At 43.7% G+C, this 18,850-nt stretch overlaps 1 protein-coding gene across 2 annotated transcripts in view; it reads left to right on the top strand.

Annotated features, from left to right (window-relative positions):
* Positions 1–18,679, top strand: part of MCF2 (MCF.2 cell line derived transforming sequence) — a 45,347-nt gene extending 26,668 nt beyond the window's left edge. For both annotated transcript variants that reach the window (XM_015860413.1, XM_015860414.2), the window contains 16 exons: positions 719–807; positions 1,022–1,088; positions 2,861–2,976; positions 3,084–3,153; positions 3,527–3,619; positions 3,944–4,036; positions 4,985–5,110; positions 5,914–6,135; positions 8,808–8,900; positions 9,691–9,769; positions 10,310–10,373; positions 10,613–10,719; positions 10,795–10,907; positions 11,341–11,453; positions 12,698–12,798; positions 16,713–18,679. In XM_015860413.1, the coding sequence (XP_015715899.1) occupies positions 719–807; positions 1,022–1,088; positions 2,861–2,976; positions 3,084–3,153; positions 3,527–3,619; positions 3,944–4,036; positions 4,985–5,110; positions 5,914–6,135; positions 8,808–8,900; positions 9,691–9,769; positions 10,310–10,373; positions 10,613–10,719; positions 10,795–10,907; positions 11,341–11,453; positions 12,698–12,798; positions 16,713–16,753 (1,587 nt within the window). In that variant the 3' untranslated portion in view covers positions 16,754–18,679. The remainder of the gene's footprint in view (positions 1–718; positions 808–1,021; positions 1,089–2,860; positions 2,977–3,083; positions 3,154–3,526; positions 3,620–3,943; positions 4,037–4,984; positions 5,111–5,913; positions 6,136–8,807; positions 8,901–9,690; positions 9,770–10,309; positions 10,374–10,612; positions 10,720–10,794; positions 10,908–11,340; positions 11,454–12,697; positions 12,799–16,712) is intronic.
* Positions 18,680–18,850: the final 171 nt, after the last annotated feature.

The raw sequence follows: 18,850 nt of genomic DNA, 5'->3' as shown, positions 1-18,850 counted from the left end.
AGGAGTGTCATAGACTGAGAACCCATCTGAAAATGGACTGGATTCAGATTGGGATGTGAAGGAAGTTTGTTGTTTTTTTCTTTTAATCTTAAAAGAATTTCACCTTTCTTAGCCCTGTGGTTTATTTGGATTTGCCCAGTATTTGAGTTCTGAGTACTGGAATAGGCTCCCCAGGGAGGTGGTTGAATCGCCATCCCTGGATGTGTTTAAGAGATGTTTGGATGTGGTGCTCGGGGATATGATTTAGCGGAGGGTTGTTAGAGTTAGGGTACTATTGTTAAGCTGCGGTTGGACTTGATGATCTTAGAGGTCTTTTCCAATCTGGGTAATTCTATGATTCCATGATCTTGGCTCCTTTTTGCCAAGTAACAGTTATGGTTCTCCTGTGTGTTGTTCCCTGAATTTGCATAACTGTGTGGATGCAGAGTCTTGCAAATAGACGTCAAATATTTCCCCTGTGGGGACCATTCTCTGGTTTCTACATGAATGAACATTGTCAGTACTGCCAGATATTACACAGCATAATAATTTCTATGACTTTTTGGCTACCCAGTAGAAGCTTTGCTCTTTTGAAGTTGAGTGGCACAGAGGAGTCCTTCTAAGGCAGTGTATTTCATCCTTCCCCAAGGTTCATGTAGCTCCGCTAAGGGCTGGGCTTATCCTGCCTCTGTAGTAACCTCTCTGCAGCTCCTTCAGGTCCATCCCATTTCTTTTCCAGATCGAAGTAATGCACGACTATCAGGAAAAGCGGAATTCCTTGCAGTCTTTTATTTCAGACAGCGATGACAACTTAGATATACTGAAAGGGTAAGCTGCCACCCTGTTTAAATCACTCTGAATAGTGTGTTATTGGTCAGCCCTTTCACCGTCCGCATACGTCATAGCGCTCTTGCCTGTTTAGTCATCCCTACATTGGTTGTTAGTGAGGTCACACTGTATTTTGGGCTTGCACAAATTGCCTGTGCTTTTTTGTTTTTTTAATGCAGACATAATACTTTTCTTCTTTTTTCCTTTCTTGTAGCCATGTCATAAACGAGCTTATAGAAACCGAGAGAGTGTATGTAGAGGAACTGTTCACTGTTCTGACGGTGAGTGACTTCTTCACATTGCTCTTTACTGCTCCCCAGTGACTTGCACAAAAGATCACCTGCAGCTCTGTCAAACTAAGCAGAAATGTGACAGGACAGGTTCCTAGCAAACTGTCAGATCCCCCCAGCTAGTCATGAATCTTCAAGTTTTCTTCCTTTTATTTCTAAGTAGGAGGCATCTGCAGGAACAGTTGGTGTCAGGATGAACTTTTCATCCAGAATGAGGAAGAAACCTTCTGTTTGTACACACATGCACTGGTAATTAGCTCTATCACTGCTTGTGAATATGTACAAAGAGCTGGTGTTTTTAACTGCTCCCTCAGTTCTTTACCTTTTGGAGATGAGAGAAGGTTGTGTTTTGTGTTTGAAAGGTTTCTGTCTCAATGCTTTGAGGTTTGTGGATGTATAAAGAGCGTTTCTTACTCCAGAAAGCAGATTCTAATTTCTCCACTGCTATTTTAGACACATGTATTTTGTTCCACAATGTCACTTGCTGATGAATAAAACAAGTCACTGTTAATTACCTTATCCTGATTACACTTCTCTGACCTGAGAGCAGCACTGTATAAATCTGTCCAGCTGCATGTAGTTACTGCACTTGATGTGATAAAGCAGTTGGCAGGTATGTGGGTTTATTTCTGTGTCCAGTCCAGACAGAGGACAGCGGACAGGGCAAGCTAAGTTGTCTGAAAATAACACTTCCGTAGAAGAGTGAAGCCTCCTTGCTAGTGGTTAAATATGAATGACTAATTTTCCAGTTACTTATCTTCTGCTGCATCCTTAATCAAATACAGAATGCCCGCTTAGTGGAAGGAATACGGATTTAGACCATAATTAGTATAAGAGATTAATATGAAAAGCCAAAGACGATATGCTGTACATACTAAATATGGTTTGGCAAACATTTGCTACTTGGGTTAAATTGACCTCAGTTTTGTACAGCACTTAGTGACTGGCCTGAGCTGCTGCCAATAGCTTCCTGATGTTTTCTTCACAGAGATGGTCCTGAGTGCTGGCTCTGCCCTCCTCCTCTTCTACATTTATGATATTTACCACGTCTGATAGCTGGTGTTGTGTTGGGGTAGTAATGTCATTTTACTGTGGAGAGCTTTGCACTGTTTCCTAATTCCACCCAGCAGTTGGCAGCAAAGGCTTCCTTCTGGGAGGTCGTTATTGCAAAAGGCAAGTGGGGCAATAGGGGACAGACTCCTGAGGCAGCGGGAATTGAGGAGAGCAAGATCCTGCTGCTCAGCATGTCTTTTGCAAGAGCAAAAAGCCCATTGATTTTTGTATCTGATCTCAAGCCTTCTCTGCTCTGTAACAAATCACCTTGTACACCAGATCTCGTGACAGCATCTGTAACTGCACGTTCTGTATAAACATGTTGTCTCTCATGTCCCAGGGCCGTAACAGCAGATGTGTTTGACCCAGACAAGTATTCCTGTGGGACCAGTCAGGCTGTAGTGAGCAGAAAGTGACTGCAATCTGCCTTTTGTGATCAGAACATCTCCACAGCACTCACTCACTCACTCCAGGAAAGCTGTCCCATGCCATTCTCTGCTAGATCACAGCCCCACTTGCCTATGCACTGAAGGCTGATGTGCTAAAAGACAGGTGTTTAGGAACAAATAAACAAAGAAAAGAGATGTAGAAATTTGAAACGAAGTAGATTGTACTGGAAGTCTGCTCACATCCCTTTGTCCTCTGCCTTTGGGGAGATGCCAAGCAAAAGCCTGAAGAACTGAGCAATTAACCCATTTTGCATCCTGCAGGGCTACAGAGCTGAGATGGATAACCCTGCCATGGTCATCCTTATGCCTCCCATACTGAGAAACAGGAAGGATGTCCTCTTTGGAAACATGCCCGAGATATATGACTTCCACAACAAGTATGGTGCTGGCTCTCCTGCCCCTCTTTGCCTCACTGATTTCCTGTAATGATGTACCCAAGTAGTACGTGCTCACAGCTGCGTTTTGTCTCTTCTGTCTCTTGCAGAATATTCCTGCACAGTTTGGAAAGCTGCCTGGGAGCACCCGAGAGAGTGGGATTTTGTTTCCTAGACAGGGTTGGTGACTCATTTTCACATATAAGACAGACATTTTAAGGCCAATGTTTCTGCTGTGCTTTGCACTCTTCAACATTTCAGTTGTGTCAGTTGGATGAGGTGCTTCTGATATGTAATTCCAACAGCAAGGGAGGGAATGCAACTGTGTGGACAGTAGCAGATGGGGGAAAGCAGCAGTTATGACTACACCATGGCTTGCTGCAAGGAGCTTTTTGCTTCCCAGCAGTGACTCTTTCACTTGAACTCTGTGACTTTCAGATGTTACACTTGGAAGCAGAGATAAAAGCACGTTGCAGTTCAGGTATTCCTTCTGTTTTGCTGCCCAGTGGGCTTGCATACATGTGTTTGACTTACATTTTGGCTTTCTTTGCAGCGAGAGGATTTCCAGATGTATGAGAAATACTGTCAGAACAAGCCCCGCTCAGAGTCCCTGTGGAGGCAGTGCTCTGAGAGCACCTTCTTCCAGGTGAGCTGTTGGTTTCTCTCAAGGCAGCATTGTCCTGGGGCTCTTGTCCTAAACACCATCCTCAGCACTCCACCGTCTTTGCAGTGTATTCTGTTTGCCGTTGTGTGAAAGCTGCACAAAAATGGCAGCTGGAGTTTCTTGTACATGAAGAACTTGAGACAGACCCATCTATATTACATATTTTTGTGAAATCTCTTTTGTTATATGAACTATAGGATGTTCTAACATGGAATCTTGGAAGCCTTCAAACCACATTGCTCATGCTGTTAGAATAACTATGGATTGTTAGCACATATCTTACCTAATATGAATTCTTTGTTTCAGGAGTGCCAAAGAAAATTAGAGCACAAACTCGGGCTGGATTCCTATTTGCTCAAACCAGTGCAGCGCCTGACAAAATACCAGCTGCTTCTGAAGGTATTTCATAAGCTGCTTTTGAAAAGACATTTGGAGAGAGATTTGTTTTCCATTGTATTTTTCAGTTAAAGTTTAAATCAAGCCTTAGGTTACGTGTTGCTTAGCTTGGCATTCAACAAGGCTGACATTTTTCATACCTGAAGAAGGAGCGTGTGCTTTTAACACGTTATTTTTGTGGGGAGAACTGGATCTGTTCAGAGATGTAAAATGGAAGAAAAATGATCCAGAGATGTCCATAAGGGTATGATGAATGAAAGGATACTGTATTGATTCATCTCTTCTGCTTGGGTTGTTGTAGTGCCCATAATCTTTGATGCATTCATCCTTTTGTTTCCTTTCTGAGGCAGAGCACTGGTGCCATTCTCATTTTATATAGAACTGGGGTGGTGCCTTCTGAAGGTTGTTGAATCTCACCTTCCAGTTTCTTGAATGAGGAATGAATACACATGAGGCTCTAAACAGGCAGAGGAGATATGACATGAGAGTAATTTTCTATCAGTCATAGGGTTGCCAATTCTGTCTCCTGCTTATTGGCTTAAAGTCTCCAGGATTTATAAAATCTTCCTTCTGTCTGCCAATCAGAAGACAGTCATCTACCGCAAACTCATCTGAATGTGTTTGTGACATATTAGCAGCTGATGCCAAACCTGAGTCATATTTGCCATTTCTTATTAAGCAGGAAAAATGCAACACAAAGAACTCAGATAAGAGTGATGTCACTTTGTAACCTGATGCTGTCCTCAGAGAAACCCAGAGAAAATGGGATGTGTTCCGGTGATATTCCACACCTCATACTGACCGCTTTACAATTAGTGCTTTTTCCATTGACATGTGAAAAAAGAAACTCAGGGAGTGCAGCTTGCTCTTGGGCACTGGAAACTTTGGGCGAGCTGAAAGAAAGTTTGCTTTGTTCAATTGAAGCACATGCTCTTCCATTTCTATTTTCAGGAGTTGTTAAAGTACAGCACAAGCTGTGATGGAGTTCAAGAACTTCAAGAAGCTCTGGTTGCAATGCTGGATTTGCTAAAATCAGTCAATGACTCTATGCATCAGATTTCAATAACAGGATATGATGTGAGTAGATTTTGGTAATTAGAGAACTTGTACAATGCTGGTTGATATGCTGGAAGTGGGTGGTGTCCCAGGATGTAGGAACTAAAAACCACATTAGCACAGTTACAACCTGAATGGCACCAGGAAGCTTATTGGTGTCAGGCTTCCATTTGATTTCAGGATTTTGGAATCTATTCCCATCCAAACGATATGTGGAGTTGCACAGTTCCCACACTTGCCACCTTGTGGTTCCTGGGAGCATTTTTCCAGAATCTACCTTAGTTCTCAAATGATTCACCTTATAATTGGGCTGGGCTGTCTTCATAGTATTTCTCATTCAACCTTTAATTAAATACACCCTGAAGTAGGTTTTGATCCTTGCCTGTTGAAATGGCTGTTCTTCCTAGGGAGTCAGGGAGGGCTGAGTGGATGGCTAAGCTGCTGGTTGCAGTCCTAGCCTACTTGAAAATCCTTTTCTTCCCATTCTGCACCACCTCAGTTCAGGCTCAGCTCTCATCTCACTGATGTGGGGGAACCCCTGATGTGACGTTTTCTAGGTGCTGGCAAGTTTTCTTACCCTCTAGTTATTGACTTGTATTCCTTTGCATAGACTAACTGTGTAGGCTTGTGTCCGAGACCTTTTCTTCCCTCCTGGCACCATGCCATCACTCCCAAAGATCATCTGATCCTTCCAGGAAGACCTATTCTTAGAGGGACGTGCCTTGGAACAGAGCTGGTCCCACTGTCCTTCATTGTTTGCACAGTCCTCCTACATTTTAATTGACGTAATCTTTTTTCATATGTGTTTGTCATACTTTCCACAGGGCGACTTGAGTGAACTAGGAAAAGTATTGATGCAAGGATCTTTCAGTGTTTGGACAGGACACCGAAAAGGTCCAACAAAAATGAAGGATCTTGCCAGGTTCAAGCCAATGCAGAGGCATCTCTTCCTGTATGAGAAAGCCTTGGTCTTCTGCAAGAAGCGAGAGGATCACGGAGATGGATATGATAAGACTTCATCTTACAGTTTTAAGCATTTTCTGAAAGTAAGGATTTTTTTCTTTGAGGCCATTGCCATGGGAACTGTAAACTGTTAACTTTGTGAACCCAGAGAATGTATTTTCAGTAGTGCAGTGGCTTGGTTTCTGCTATCAAGGACTATAATGCTCCACACAGAAGTGCCGTGAAAGCCTGGTGGGTGTAGTAACATGTAGTGGGTTATGGGGTGACGTCTGCAAGAGAAGCAGTGCTTTGGGCAAGTCCCGGGGATGGAGATGTGCTTTCTTCCCTCCCCTAGTCCACTTTTCAAGACGAGGGGTTGAAAGTATGAAATGGACAGCATGAACTGCTGTCATGCCCAGCCCCTTGGAAGGATCAGGGCTCCTCATGCCCCTGGACACCAAGGAGGCACAGCTTCCTGCTGCACAGACAGGAGGAGGGGTATCACTCTTCTTCTCCTATGCCTTTCTCCTTCAGTAGGCTCCAGCTGCAGCTAGAAGCACAATTATAAGGCAAAGAGAGCAGCCTCTGGCTAAACAGGAGGGATGTAAACAACTATCCCAAGCCTATAAATGCCAACTCTTGTCAATAAAAATCCCAAACTGCTTCTCTAAGAGAGACCGTCTGGCTTATTGCGTGTGATGAGCACTTCTAACATGAGCATTTTGTCTCAGTACTCTGCCTCGTTTTTCTTGATAAATAAAAAAAACAATATAGGTACCTCACAGAGTGGGGGAAAAAAGGGGCACTCGGAGGCTGAGCCTTGGAGCCCAGATGCTGCGAGCCCCTGATCTCCATGGGGCCTGGGGGAGAGAGATGACACCAGCAGTCACAAACCTTTCAAGGTTGTTACAGTAGATAAGTCTGTTCAGCTCCGGTGCACGTTACAAATTGTGTAATAACAACAAATCCCAGTCCATATGTTGAGCTACTTAAAGTGCTTTTCCCAAACAGCATCGTTTTCTTCCTGGGGAGCTTGTTTTCCCTGTAGTACTTGTTTTGCCGTATGTGCTTTTGAAAGAACTGAAGAGGCAGCACCGGAAAACCTGCTTAGGGGAGAAAATCTTGTGTTCAAGAGTCCAGACAATGTAGCCAGTTTTTGTCTAGGAGGGACTCATTTTCCAGCCTTTTGGATTGGTAAGGTGAGAGGTTGTGGTTAGAGAATGCCTGGATGCTGAAGCTTTACATCCCTGCACACATGCATTCTCAGAATTGCTGTATGAGGGCAAAACCATGTTTCTGGAGCTCAGGTTGATAGGTGATAGCGTCATGGGATTGGTTTTCCTTGCAAGAATGTTTTGCAGGGATTCAGAATTAAAGCTGTTCCATAGAAGCGGTGTAACTGGACATCTGTAGAAACAACAAAAACAAAGCCCCAAAACTTCCCCCAAACAGGCAGACTTTAAAAACAAGGTAATATTTTAAATGTTATATAACATAGCCAGCAATAAATATCCCTTCAGCTGATACTCAGTAACTTAGAGCGTGCAGGTTCATAACTCACTGCAGTGCAGGGTAGGTCTGTCATCTGTCTTTTGCCACAGTGGAAGGTGATGCAGATGGATGCCATCCCGAAGCATTAAGCTCAGCCACCTCCATCTGCATTGCAGCAAACCGCAGCTGAAGGGACAGTAAATCCTGCTCAGAAGGAGGAAGAAGTATTTTAAAATACTCAAACATGAATCAATGTGGCATAAAAACACCTATTTCTGGTACCTTCCTTCTTGTCTTCATAGTGGATAATCTAAAATTCCAGGTGTTCTGATGCCTGGGCAGTTCTATAGTTGGCACCAAATGGAATTGCAAGCCCAGAGGGGCAGCACAGAACTGGAAATGGCAACATCTGGATGAGTGCTCTCTAGGTTGCCCTTTCAACATCACAGTGTTGCATTTGCCTACAATCAGAGTAGCTCTTCATAGTCACTGAAATGGGGTGCCAAGCTTTGAGAGAATATCTAGGAACAGAGAGCTCTCCCAGGTGATCCCACCTGTACCTGTTGTAGCCTTGCAGACTAAAAGCTCCGAGTATGCACATTAATGGGAAAGATCAGCAATATTTAACAGATGTTCTTTCTCAGGCTTTGTTTGTACTGGATTTGCTTATGGCCACCTGCGTGGATAATTAATGACGTGATACCATTATTATTGATCTGTTTCAAAATGCGGAAGTGGAATACTTAACTTTCTGATTGTCTGTCAATCAGTGATGAATCGTTGTTAGAATCTGCTTTCAACAAGAAACAAGCTTATGCAGTATCAGGAATGGGACAGCAATTGTGTGTTGTGCTCAGGGGATGGGACAGGGGCCAGAAGAGCGTGAACTGAAATTCCCAAGGGAGGTAAGGGCTTCTCAGATGGGTTGGAAGTAAATAAAATATAACACAGCACAAATTAAGTATGTAGGAAAATAATGCACCGTGCATTTATAAAGCTTTGTGTACCTCATCTGAGAAATGTCATGCTGGAAGAGGCATGAGATAACTCTCCAGTTTGTTCCACTGATTCTTGAGTAGAAATTCCCCTGAAGTCTATTGGAGGTTATAAAAAAGCTTTGGTAAATAAGGCAAGCTGATGGAAATCAGGGGGAATATCTCAGATAATGACTTCCAGTTGCTGTTGAAATGAAAATAGATGAAATGTGTTAAACAAAGCTGTTTTCACCCCGTTCAGCGTGGTGCTAAATATATGGGTTCATTTTTTGGTTCTTTTCTCTTTGCAGATGAATGCGGTTGGAATAACTGAGAACGTGAAAGGGGACCATAGGAAATTTGAGATCTGGTATAGCGGACGAGAAGAGGTGTATGTTGTGCAGGTTTGTAGCTTCAGAGATCTGAATATTTGCAAACAGCGGCATGGAATGGTCTCCTCTTGATCTTCTTGGGATATAAGGTTAACAGACTGTAAGAGTGGAGGCAGAACTGGTCCTTGGCAACAGAGCCTCTAATACCAAATGCAGTTTCAATTAGATCAGTAGTTGAAAAAAACATTTTACTGTGCTTAATAACTTACATGAACTGAGATGGAACATGGGCCTCATGCTTTAATGAACACAAGCACATGCTCTTCTACAGGGGAATGGCTTTAAACTAAGACAGAGGAGACTAGGTTAGATATTAGGAGGCAGTTGTTCCACACAGCGGGTGGTGATGCACTGGAACTGGTTGCCCAAGGAGGCTGTGGATGCCCCATCCCTGCAGGCATTCAAGGCCAGGCTGGATGTGGCTCTGGGCAGCCTGGTCTGCTGGTTGGTGACCTTGCACATAGAAGAGGGTTTGATCATTGTGGTCCTTTGCAACCCAGTCCATTCTATGGTTCTATGATAGATTTGTCCCTTTGGGCACTTAAAAAGGGAGTAGATGCATGCTCAGCTGTGCTTTTGCCTGCACTCCTTGGGTTGCAGCGACATCTCCACCATTTCTGCTGCGTTGCCTGGCTGTGGTGGGATCATTAACTTAAAAAAAAATAAGAATATTTTAAATTTAATGCTGGCTTTGTATGAAAGGGAATTTCAGATAATTGCGGCATTGAAAAGTAAGGTTCTATTCATGCCATACAATGGGTGATTCATAATTCAAAATTCAGCCAGTTCTCTCTTCTTTCAGGCCCAAACAGTAGATCTGAAGATGGCATGGTTAAATGAAATAAGGAAAATCTTATTCAAGCAGCAGGAGCTCATAAAAGGTACATTTGACCAATTTGTCTGTGGCATTCACTCTGCAGCAGAACCTTTCCTATTTTCACATTGCTAATCTTCAAATCCACTAATTCTCACCAGAGAATTGATTTGCAGAAGAAACCTGGTAGCACAGCGCTGGAGTGAGGTCTTACATTACAGGGAAATAACATAAGTTAGAGCTGTAAAGCCTAGGTGCTCAAGTAGAAATGAATTACAGAAGTACGGAGTTTTTTTTCTTGCCATTACCGTGGGGAGTTCTTTCACATTTGTTCTCATATGCTTAATTCAACAAGATTCATAGCAGATGCCTTGTTTTAAGCATATTATAGTCCCATAGACTTCAGTGGAATGCTTGCTATTGGATTTGTGCTAACATACCATCTTAATCATAACTAAATTTGCTCTTTGTAATAGTCCCTAGGCCTGGTTTTCTCTAAACAGTACCCATTAGAGTTGTTTGAAAGGCCTAGCTTTGAAAATAGTGCTTCAAATGTGACAGCTGCTAAGAAACAAGGATGTAAATCTGATGTCTGACCTTCCCACAGTGGAGAAGCAGCAGTCTGGCTCGTGTACTGATCAGCTCCACCTCTCCTCCCAGCTGAGCGATGGGTGAGTCCCTGGGGTGGCTTTGGGTGGGGGGCACCAGCGAGCACTCATCTGACAGCACAACCTGAGCTGCAGTTTCCTTTTTGTGTCCACCCAATAATCGAAACTGGGCACTGAGATCCTTCGGAAAAGCATTTATTAATAAGTACTGTTATTATTTCTGGTTCTGCTTTACAAATCTTTATGGAGTTTAGATTCATATGTCACATACAGCTAATATATCTACATATTAAATCTTTCAGAAAGCAGCAGAGAGCCTCCATAAGCTCAGAAGAGAACGACTCAGAGCGCACCAGCCCGGTACCATTGGACAGTGTGCTCCTGTCACCCCAGAGCAAACCCCACAGAAGTATGGCATCTCCCCTTCCTTCGGGGCACTGTGTGGGCACAGGGCTCCCCATCTGAGCTGTGTGCTGTCTTGCAGGCTGGCCAGGAATGTCACAGTCCCTGGAGATCTGTGAGGGGCTGGAGGAGTGGTCGGGTAACCAGTACCTTTCCAACTGCTCGGACACCGAAGAGGAAGAGGGGAACCAGCTGGTTAGTACAGAAGTAAAAAAGCACCAAAGCTTCAGGTTTTGATCGTGTCGCTTTATCATAGAATCACAAGGTTGGGAAGGGCCTACAAGAACATCTAGTCCAACCGTCCTCCCTTTACCATACCTACAGGAAATCCCTAAACCATATCTCCTAGCTCCCTATCCAGACGCCTCTTGAGCACAGCCAGGGATAGTAGCAGATAGCTTTGCTAGGCTTCACTGGATGATGGTTGTATCCTCTCCACGTCTCCATTTTTCTGTATCTCCATTTGGGGAATGAGGAGGTATCAGATGAGTTGTTTCAATTCCTTGAAACAATTTTAATTAAGGTAGCTGTTAGTGCTCTGTCATGTTCCCTGCGGCAGTCAGAAATAATGGCTGCATGATACTGAATGTAGCTCAAGTAGATAATTTTTTTCCTCTTTCTGCTACAGTCTCCAGGAAAATACAAAGCCCTTGCAGACTGCAAGAGGAGAGGATCAGAGGATCTGCTGGTGAAAAACGGGGATGAAATTCAGCTTTTACATGAAGATGGTGAGGGACAGTGGTAGGTATCTTAGGGTCATTTTGCCTTGTCTCTAAAAGCCTGCATGGCAGTTCTGTGCTGCCTCACCTGCCTGGTGGTCCACTCCTTGCAGCTTCTGATTAGGTTTCAGTCTATTCCAGAAAGCCAGAGAATTCGTTCCCTTTCCAAGTATAGGGACCTTACACACAGGTTTGGCCTTGAAAAATGTGTTTGGCCTTCCCTTACCATTGGTGTATGTGGGTGAGCTGTGTTACGTTGACATCTCAGCAGCCCCTTGGTAGTGCTCTTCCAGCTCAAATGGCTGGTTTGAGTGAGAGCTCTGTGCCCATTTTGTGCCTCCTCCAGCTCAGCCATTGGCTTTGTTCCTCTGGATTTATTAATAGCTATATTGAGTAATTACAAGACATTTTCTTCCCACAAATGGCTGTAATGAACCAGTGTTAACTGGTTAATAGCTGCAAACCATCTTTTGGTTGTATTTAAAGCTGTGGCTTGCAGCGATAGCAATTCAGAGCTTGTTCTCTCTTTGTAACTGGGAGCATTGCCTAGGAAATTACTATACCCCGTGTCCTTCCTTTTGAACCATTGGTCTCATTGTCTCAGAGGGCAGCATGCCCTCTTCTGATTTTTTTGCAGCATTTTGGCCAAGTTTCCTGCCTGTATTTCCTTTTCCAGGCTGATTTCTGACTAGCTCTCTTCAGCCAGCCTCTCCTTAGCATAAACACACAGGCACAGCTGCCCTATGGGGGATTCATGGCCAGCATCTACAGCCCTTACGTTTCATGGGAAAATTCAGTTTGCTGTTAGCAAAAAGAAGGTAGAAAGCATCTCAATCGTGCTGCATGCCCACCACCTTTCATAGCAGTTTTAGCCAGTGCCAGGCAGACATTTTTCAGACCAAACGTATTTGTTAGCTCAGATCTCACTGCATGAGCAGGAAAGTGATTGTCCTGGGCTTCATTGGTAGTCAGTGGAGGATGATGCAGATCCCAGGCAGGGTTACTCATGCTCGGGAGAGCCTTGCTCCTCTCCATTAGCTAGAGAGGGGCCCAAGGCAACTGTGTTCCTGATGCAGGTTTTTTAATTAGTTGCCTAAATTTAGTTGGGTGGAATTCTTAAATGCATGCACAGCTCCTGTTAGAATGCTCCTCTGACTTGAGCAGACTGTTGGTTGCACTGACTTCCATGTAAAATGTGCCTACTGCCAATACAAAACTGCTTGTGGGCTTATTTGTTCCTTTTACTAATACTGTTGTTGTTCAAAGGTTGGTGAAAAACCTAAACAGAAGAAAAGAAGGCTGGATCCCTGTCCACAGTCTGCAGATAGTAGTCGGTGATTGTAGATTTCGGAATGCCAAAGTTGCAGGTATCATATAATACATGTAACAGAAATATCTCAGAACTCAATTCAGGTCTTTTAAGCCATTTGTACTACACTTGATATACTAAATCTGGCTACGTTTGCCTCTGCATTAAAGAAAAAGAAAGCAGCTACTCCAAAAAAAGCCTGCAAAAGTAGTAAATTAAGCTACTGCTTTTTTTGTGGATTTTTTGTTTTGTTAGTACCTTAAGACACTTCTCTGACTTTAGGCACTAGTAAGTTAAAAAAACAAGCAACACTTAATAACATAGGTTTCATTGCAAGAGCACTGGGTAGAAGACCTAGGAGAAGAAATGGAGTCTGATCAGGGATTCCCGTGACTTGTTTTGCCTTCTTGCTGCTGTAGCTCAGACGCCATGTGAATAGGGTGCACTAAGGCAAAACCTCCTCGTGCTGCACAAGATGCTGCGGCCTCATCCAAAGCACGTGGAAGGAAGGCTTCAGTTCTGCGCTTGGCCAAGCCTTGCTCTTGCACTCACTGCTGGTTGATGCTTGTTAATCCGTCATTAAAATAGTTTACAAACAAGTTACCAGGTTTTAGTGAAAGGCTTCTAGGCTTAAAAACCATGTTTCTCATTTTCTAGTTGTAAATGTACATAGATTAAGGAGAATAGCAGATGACACAAGAAAATGCCTTAAGAGCCCATCACCCTTGCCATGCATTTGGTATCACCACTCCATGGTTTTTCATTACCATGCTGGAAATGGGAGGGCTGGGACTGTGGCTGGAACAGCTCAGAACACACACAGAAAATTCACAAAGGTTTTGTCCATTAAAAAGGAAGTCTGGTTATCTCTGGGTCCTGGACCACAGCCTGTGGTTCCTTTAGCCCTGAAATCACCCTGAAAATAAGATACTGGTTTGAATGCTGGCTTGCTTTGTCAGTGGTCGTAACTCCCCAGTCCTAGAGACTTGCAGCTCAGTGCTGGTTTACAGAGTCACTGAGTACAAAGTAAGAAGGGTTTCACACGACAGAACAACAGAAAGCTGCTGCTGTACATCTCATGCCCCTGCTCAGATGTTTGCAGCCGTGTCACCAGAGTCTGGCAGCAATGCTGAGGCTTGGTTTTCCCTGTTAAGACTGACTTTGCTCATTCTCTCTGTTGCTGATTGTGTATGCAGTCTCTAGGCATGGTTCTAATTTTACACGCACTTCAGGCAACGCTGTAGGATGGTGTAGGATGTTTTCTCTCCATTTCCTAGAGTTATTCATAGAGCTTTTCAGTGCCACGTCCTTACAGCCATCGTGCACTTGCACTCTAAAAACTGATTCTCAGACCACACATTTGTATTTAGCAAAGCTGTTCCTTCTGTGCATAGATCGTTTTATGCCGTGGTTGATTTTACAGCCATTAACTGCTCTGGGATGTGGCCTGGTGTGGGATCTGTTTTCTGCTTCTTCAGAAGATGGAGCTCTTGCTCCAGATCTGCAAGAAGTTCATCCAACCAGCCTCCCTTGAAGGAAGGACGGGCCAGTCCTGATGTAGCAAAGACGCAGTTTGGCAGCTGAGGAGTGATGTGGGCACAGGAGGGCACACTGTAAGCCACAGATTTTCTCAGCTGCGTGTGGGGTTCTCAGGAGCTGAAAGCATGCAGAGCTGGTTCCTGTGATAGTGCTTGGCTCCTGGTCCCCACAGTCAGTAATAGCTTATAGTTTCAGGAAGCTTTTCTGCCCATGTGAAGTTATTAGATAGGAATTGAGTAAATATCCCACTACCTTGCTGTTGCCAGCTTTGCAAATATTCTGTCCTTCTGCACCAGGCCTCTGTGCAAAGCAGAATTTGAAACAGCCAAATGAATCCTGAAAATACAGATGCTGTTTTTTCCTTTACTTCTTCGCTGGTTGTGCAGTTAATTTGCCTTATGGATGAGTGGTTACTATTGGCAATGCCATATAGCAGCCGATAAAGAGGGTACTTGGGTCTAAATCTCTATTGCAGAGGTGGGAGGGAAAACCTTATTAAACTTTGCGTAAATCTTGGCCTGGATTTAAGCCAGGAGGCTTTTGGGGAGGAAGATAACTGGCTTGGAGTTCATTTTGAATAACAATTTTTCCTCTGTCGTGCCCCTAGCTATAACTTCTGAAATGAATCCTTGCTTCTTTCTTCTGAGTAGATTTGTTTCCTGTGCAAATCTGTGGTGCTTTTCTGATGTGTGTGCCATAGCAATAGTTCTGTGTCACAGATGTTAACACACAGATCTCAAAATGGAAGAAGTTTGGTGAGAACTCTGCTCAGAGAAAGCACTGCTCAGGAAATAGTGGTTGCATGTTGCTCATTTCAGATGCCTTGCTAAAGCCTAAAACGATCTCTGTGTATTAAGGAGCAGTAGCCCCTGTGTAAGATGCACATCCTTTGGAATGTCAGGGATGTGGCTTAGAATCCAAACTTCTTCCACAACAGGCCAGGAAGCAAAATAGCTCTGAAGGTCCCCAGATTGCTTATACTCTACAGACCACCTAATCCTGTGATACAGAGAACTGACAGCAACTGTGTCACTGAAGGGAAAACCATGTTACCTCCAGCTGTGCTGCAGAACCCAGCTCAGCAAACTGAGAGTGGGGACAGCAGAGGTGAGGTTCTTGCTGAAACCCAGTGCAGGTGCGTGATATGTTTTATCCCAGTGACAGTGCAGGAGCACGACAGCTCCCCTCTCGTGGAGGCTGAGCTCTTGTTCTGCTCTTCTTTTCTCTTAGCAGTGGTAAACAAATGCAAGCAAAAGGAAACACTTTGTTTGCTCTGGAATTTTCACGTCAGAGCAAAATGAGGCCAATGCATTTCCAGCCTTTTTCATCTGACCTTTAAAATCTGGGCAGAGAGAGATGGTTTCTGATTTCCACTGACTGCATGAAGGTTGTGTGAGGCTGATTTCTTTTAGAGAGAGCATGAAATAGAGCAGAACTAAACCCAGACCTGAGGAGCACTCAGAGCAGCCATTGGAAGGTGCTCCATGTCAGAGCAGGTGCTGACACACACTTGTTTGAGGGAGGATACAGGCAGCCACGGTGCTCTCACTTTGCAGTGTGATGTAGGTCTGGCCAGGTTCCTGCTCCTTTGCTATATGTCTAGTTTTGTTCAACATCCTACTTGGCAAATTCTCTCTCCCAAGCCTTAAGGGGATCCCTGTGAGTGTTTGTGCACGTGTGAGAGTGTGTGTGCGCTCTTCATACTAAGCTGCCCCTTGCTTGGAGTGCCCAGAGGACAAAGCTCATGCACCCTCTGCTCTGGCTGGCCAGGGCAATGCCATTGGCCTCTTGGCTGAGCTTGAGGCAGCTCTTCACGTAGCACCTTGGGCCACACAGTTCTAATTTGCCTGATGAGAGTGTGTGGCTGAATGCCTGAGCTCTTGCAAGCTAGTGTAAGCATGCTAGCTGAAATGTGCAAGTTTGTGTAAGTTCTGTTTCAAATGCCACTTGTCGTTTTGCAGATGTAGCGCAGCTGTTTGCACTGTTACTCATGCACTTTAATGATTGCAGCCACAGGCTTTATGTGAGCAGAATTATTATGCAGGGTCCGTTAAAGATAATGTTAATTTTTGCCTTTGAAACATAAAGCAGGGTCTACATTAACAACCAGCAATGCCAGCCAGCCTCGTGGAACAGCTATTTTGTGACTGTAGAAAGCCATTTTGCAATGACAAAATAAGGATCCTAGAGACGATAACCACTGGCCATGCTGTGATAATCAAGTGATAGATTACAGGAACGAGTCAAAACCCTGTGGTCCTGCCTTAGCCGAGGCTCTCACTGAAGCTAATGGGAGTTGAGCTTTCAGGGAGAACCATGGGAGCCTGTTATTTTTTTCTTCTATGTTATACAAATGTTACATGATGACGGGGAACAATGTGTTTCTTGGAATAAGATGCTTTAACATTAACATCATTCTTCATTGCTTTATAGATGCTGCCCTGTGTAACACGCGAAAGTTTAGTTCCCCTTGAGTTAAGGGCGAACGAGTAGCATCCTGGTTTTGATGCTCTTGGAAGCTTTCAACTACGTGTTACAGAGAAATAGCACAATAGTTGGAGTTTTCCTGTACTGTTCATCACATTCACAGAGCTCCACAGCTTCATCTGCACTGAACGGGACCGGGGTCCTAAGCAGCTTCTCATAGTCATAAAGGAAGCCATTCTCTGCTCTTTCCCCCCCTCCACCCCCCAGCTCTGGAAAGTACAGTGTTTCATTACTTTTACCTGCTGTTTTTCATGACATCCATCATGTTTCATCAGAGAAGTACACTGCAGTTTCCCGACACCTTGTGTAGATGCTTGAAGTTCCCTCTGCAGGTCGAAGGCTTTATCCACTTATTAGCTGACAACTGTTGAAGCTGATTGCAAATAAAAGGGTTGAGTTTGGGTAAAGCAAAAAACAGACAGACAAAAACTAACAACGAAGAAGCTGTATGTCCTGCTTAATTGATTTTTATGGATGGATTTTTCTTAACAATCTACTTCAGCTATGTGAATGTAATGTTCTGTAAGAGCATCACCTGGCTGACTCACGTGGAAGATGCAATAATGCTAAAGATCCTTTTGTTTTTGCACTTAGGGTCTGAATCCAGCCCATTGCAGTCAGTCCCATTGACTTCAGTGAGGTGTGGATCAGGTCGAACTGACAACTCAGGGTTGTCGCCAATCACTTTAGGGTCCCACAGTGTCCCAAGGCTGAAACCTGTATCTAGCAAGTGTTGAAGTTTACATTCAATGTATGTACTTTTGGAACACGTGCCATAAATCAAAGCTAAATGTCCACGTTTGCACTAAGGATGTTCATGTGACAGGACTGTACTTTTCAGCATCTTTAATGACAATGCATCAATTGAATTTTTGAGGAAGAAAAGGAATATTGAACTCTCAGTTTAATTTTGTGTCTCTTTGTCTAGTTTTGCTTTTGTAGAACGTAGGTACAGGTGGTTTGACTTCTAAGCAGATGCGTGCAAAGAGCATCTGACTGTTGAGAACAGGGTTGAGAGCGTGCATGCCTTAGAGGGTGCGCTCTGTCCCATTGACACAAAATGTTTTATGCCATGGACTGAAGGGGGACCTTTGTGTTCCGGCTTTAATTTGTGAGCCATCAGTTCTTAGATATGGTATCAAGCTGCTGAATTCAAACACACTGAGTGTCTTCAGTGACCACTTCTGTGTGGAGGAATGGTTGAACTGCTCCTTGGCTGTGGCTGCCCGGGGGTTCCCTTGGGTTGGGTGGCCGGTGCTGAGGGCAGCCCCATACATCCCTATAGCAGGACCACTGAGTCTGTGCTGAGCAACACTGCGAGACATAGAAAGATCCCAGTGTTCCTCAGCCACTGGGATTCAAAACAGGGAGGTTTAAAGTCACTGATGATTGTTTCTGTCTGTTTTAAAGCTGGTCACAGCGCGCTCACTAAGTGGAAAAGTAGGATTCTCTGAACTTAGTATGGGGCTTATTTATAGTGGTAACAATTCTTGTGGTACTGGTACACGTTTTGAGGTACAGCTGTAAATATTCGTCTCAAACACAGCACACATTGCGTATGAAATGGTTTTAATCTTTTTTTTTTTTTTTTTCTGTCTTCCATAATTTTAAATCTAAGCTTTCATTAATTTATGAGACTGACTTGCTCTGCGACTCCAAATGTACAGTCTTGAGATTTTTAACATTTGAAACTTTGCACATGACATGATCTATTACCTGGAAGTAAGCTGTTAAACGAGGCTCTCCGTGTACATGTTATTATAAATGACAGCAGAGAGTTTTCTCTGACTGCAGGTTTAAATGAACTATATTGTATATGGACCTGTAAAAAAATAATAATAATAAAAAAAATGTGTTAAATCTATATTTAAAGATTAAAAAGTTGTTAAATAAATCCACACGAGAGTATGCAATTCTGTCCAGAGACACCTCTGTTATGGTTCTGAAACCATCCTGAGTGTCAGCTTTGTTTCCTTTCTTTGGAACAAATACAGCATTCACACACATTTTGATTTTAAAATGAGATGTAACACAGGCTCCCATCAGCTTCTGGCTGGGTGTGCTTGACACTAAGATGGGTGAGG

Source organism: Coturnix japonica, chromosome 4, assembly GCF_001577835.2.
Source record: "Coturnix japonica isolate 7356 chromosome 4, Coturnix japonica 2.1, whole genome shotgun sequence".
Taxonomy (NCBI): Eukaryota; Metazoa; Chordata; class Aves; order Galliformes; family Phasianidae; genus Coturnix; species Coturnix japonica.
This window is presented reverse-complemented; position numbering and strand designations above follow the sequence as displayed.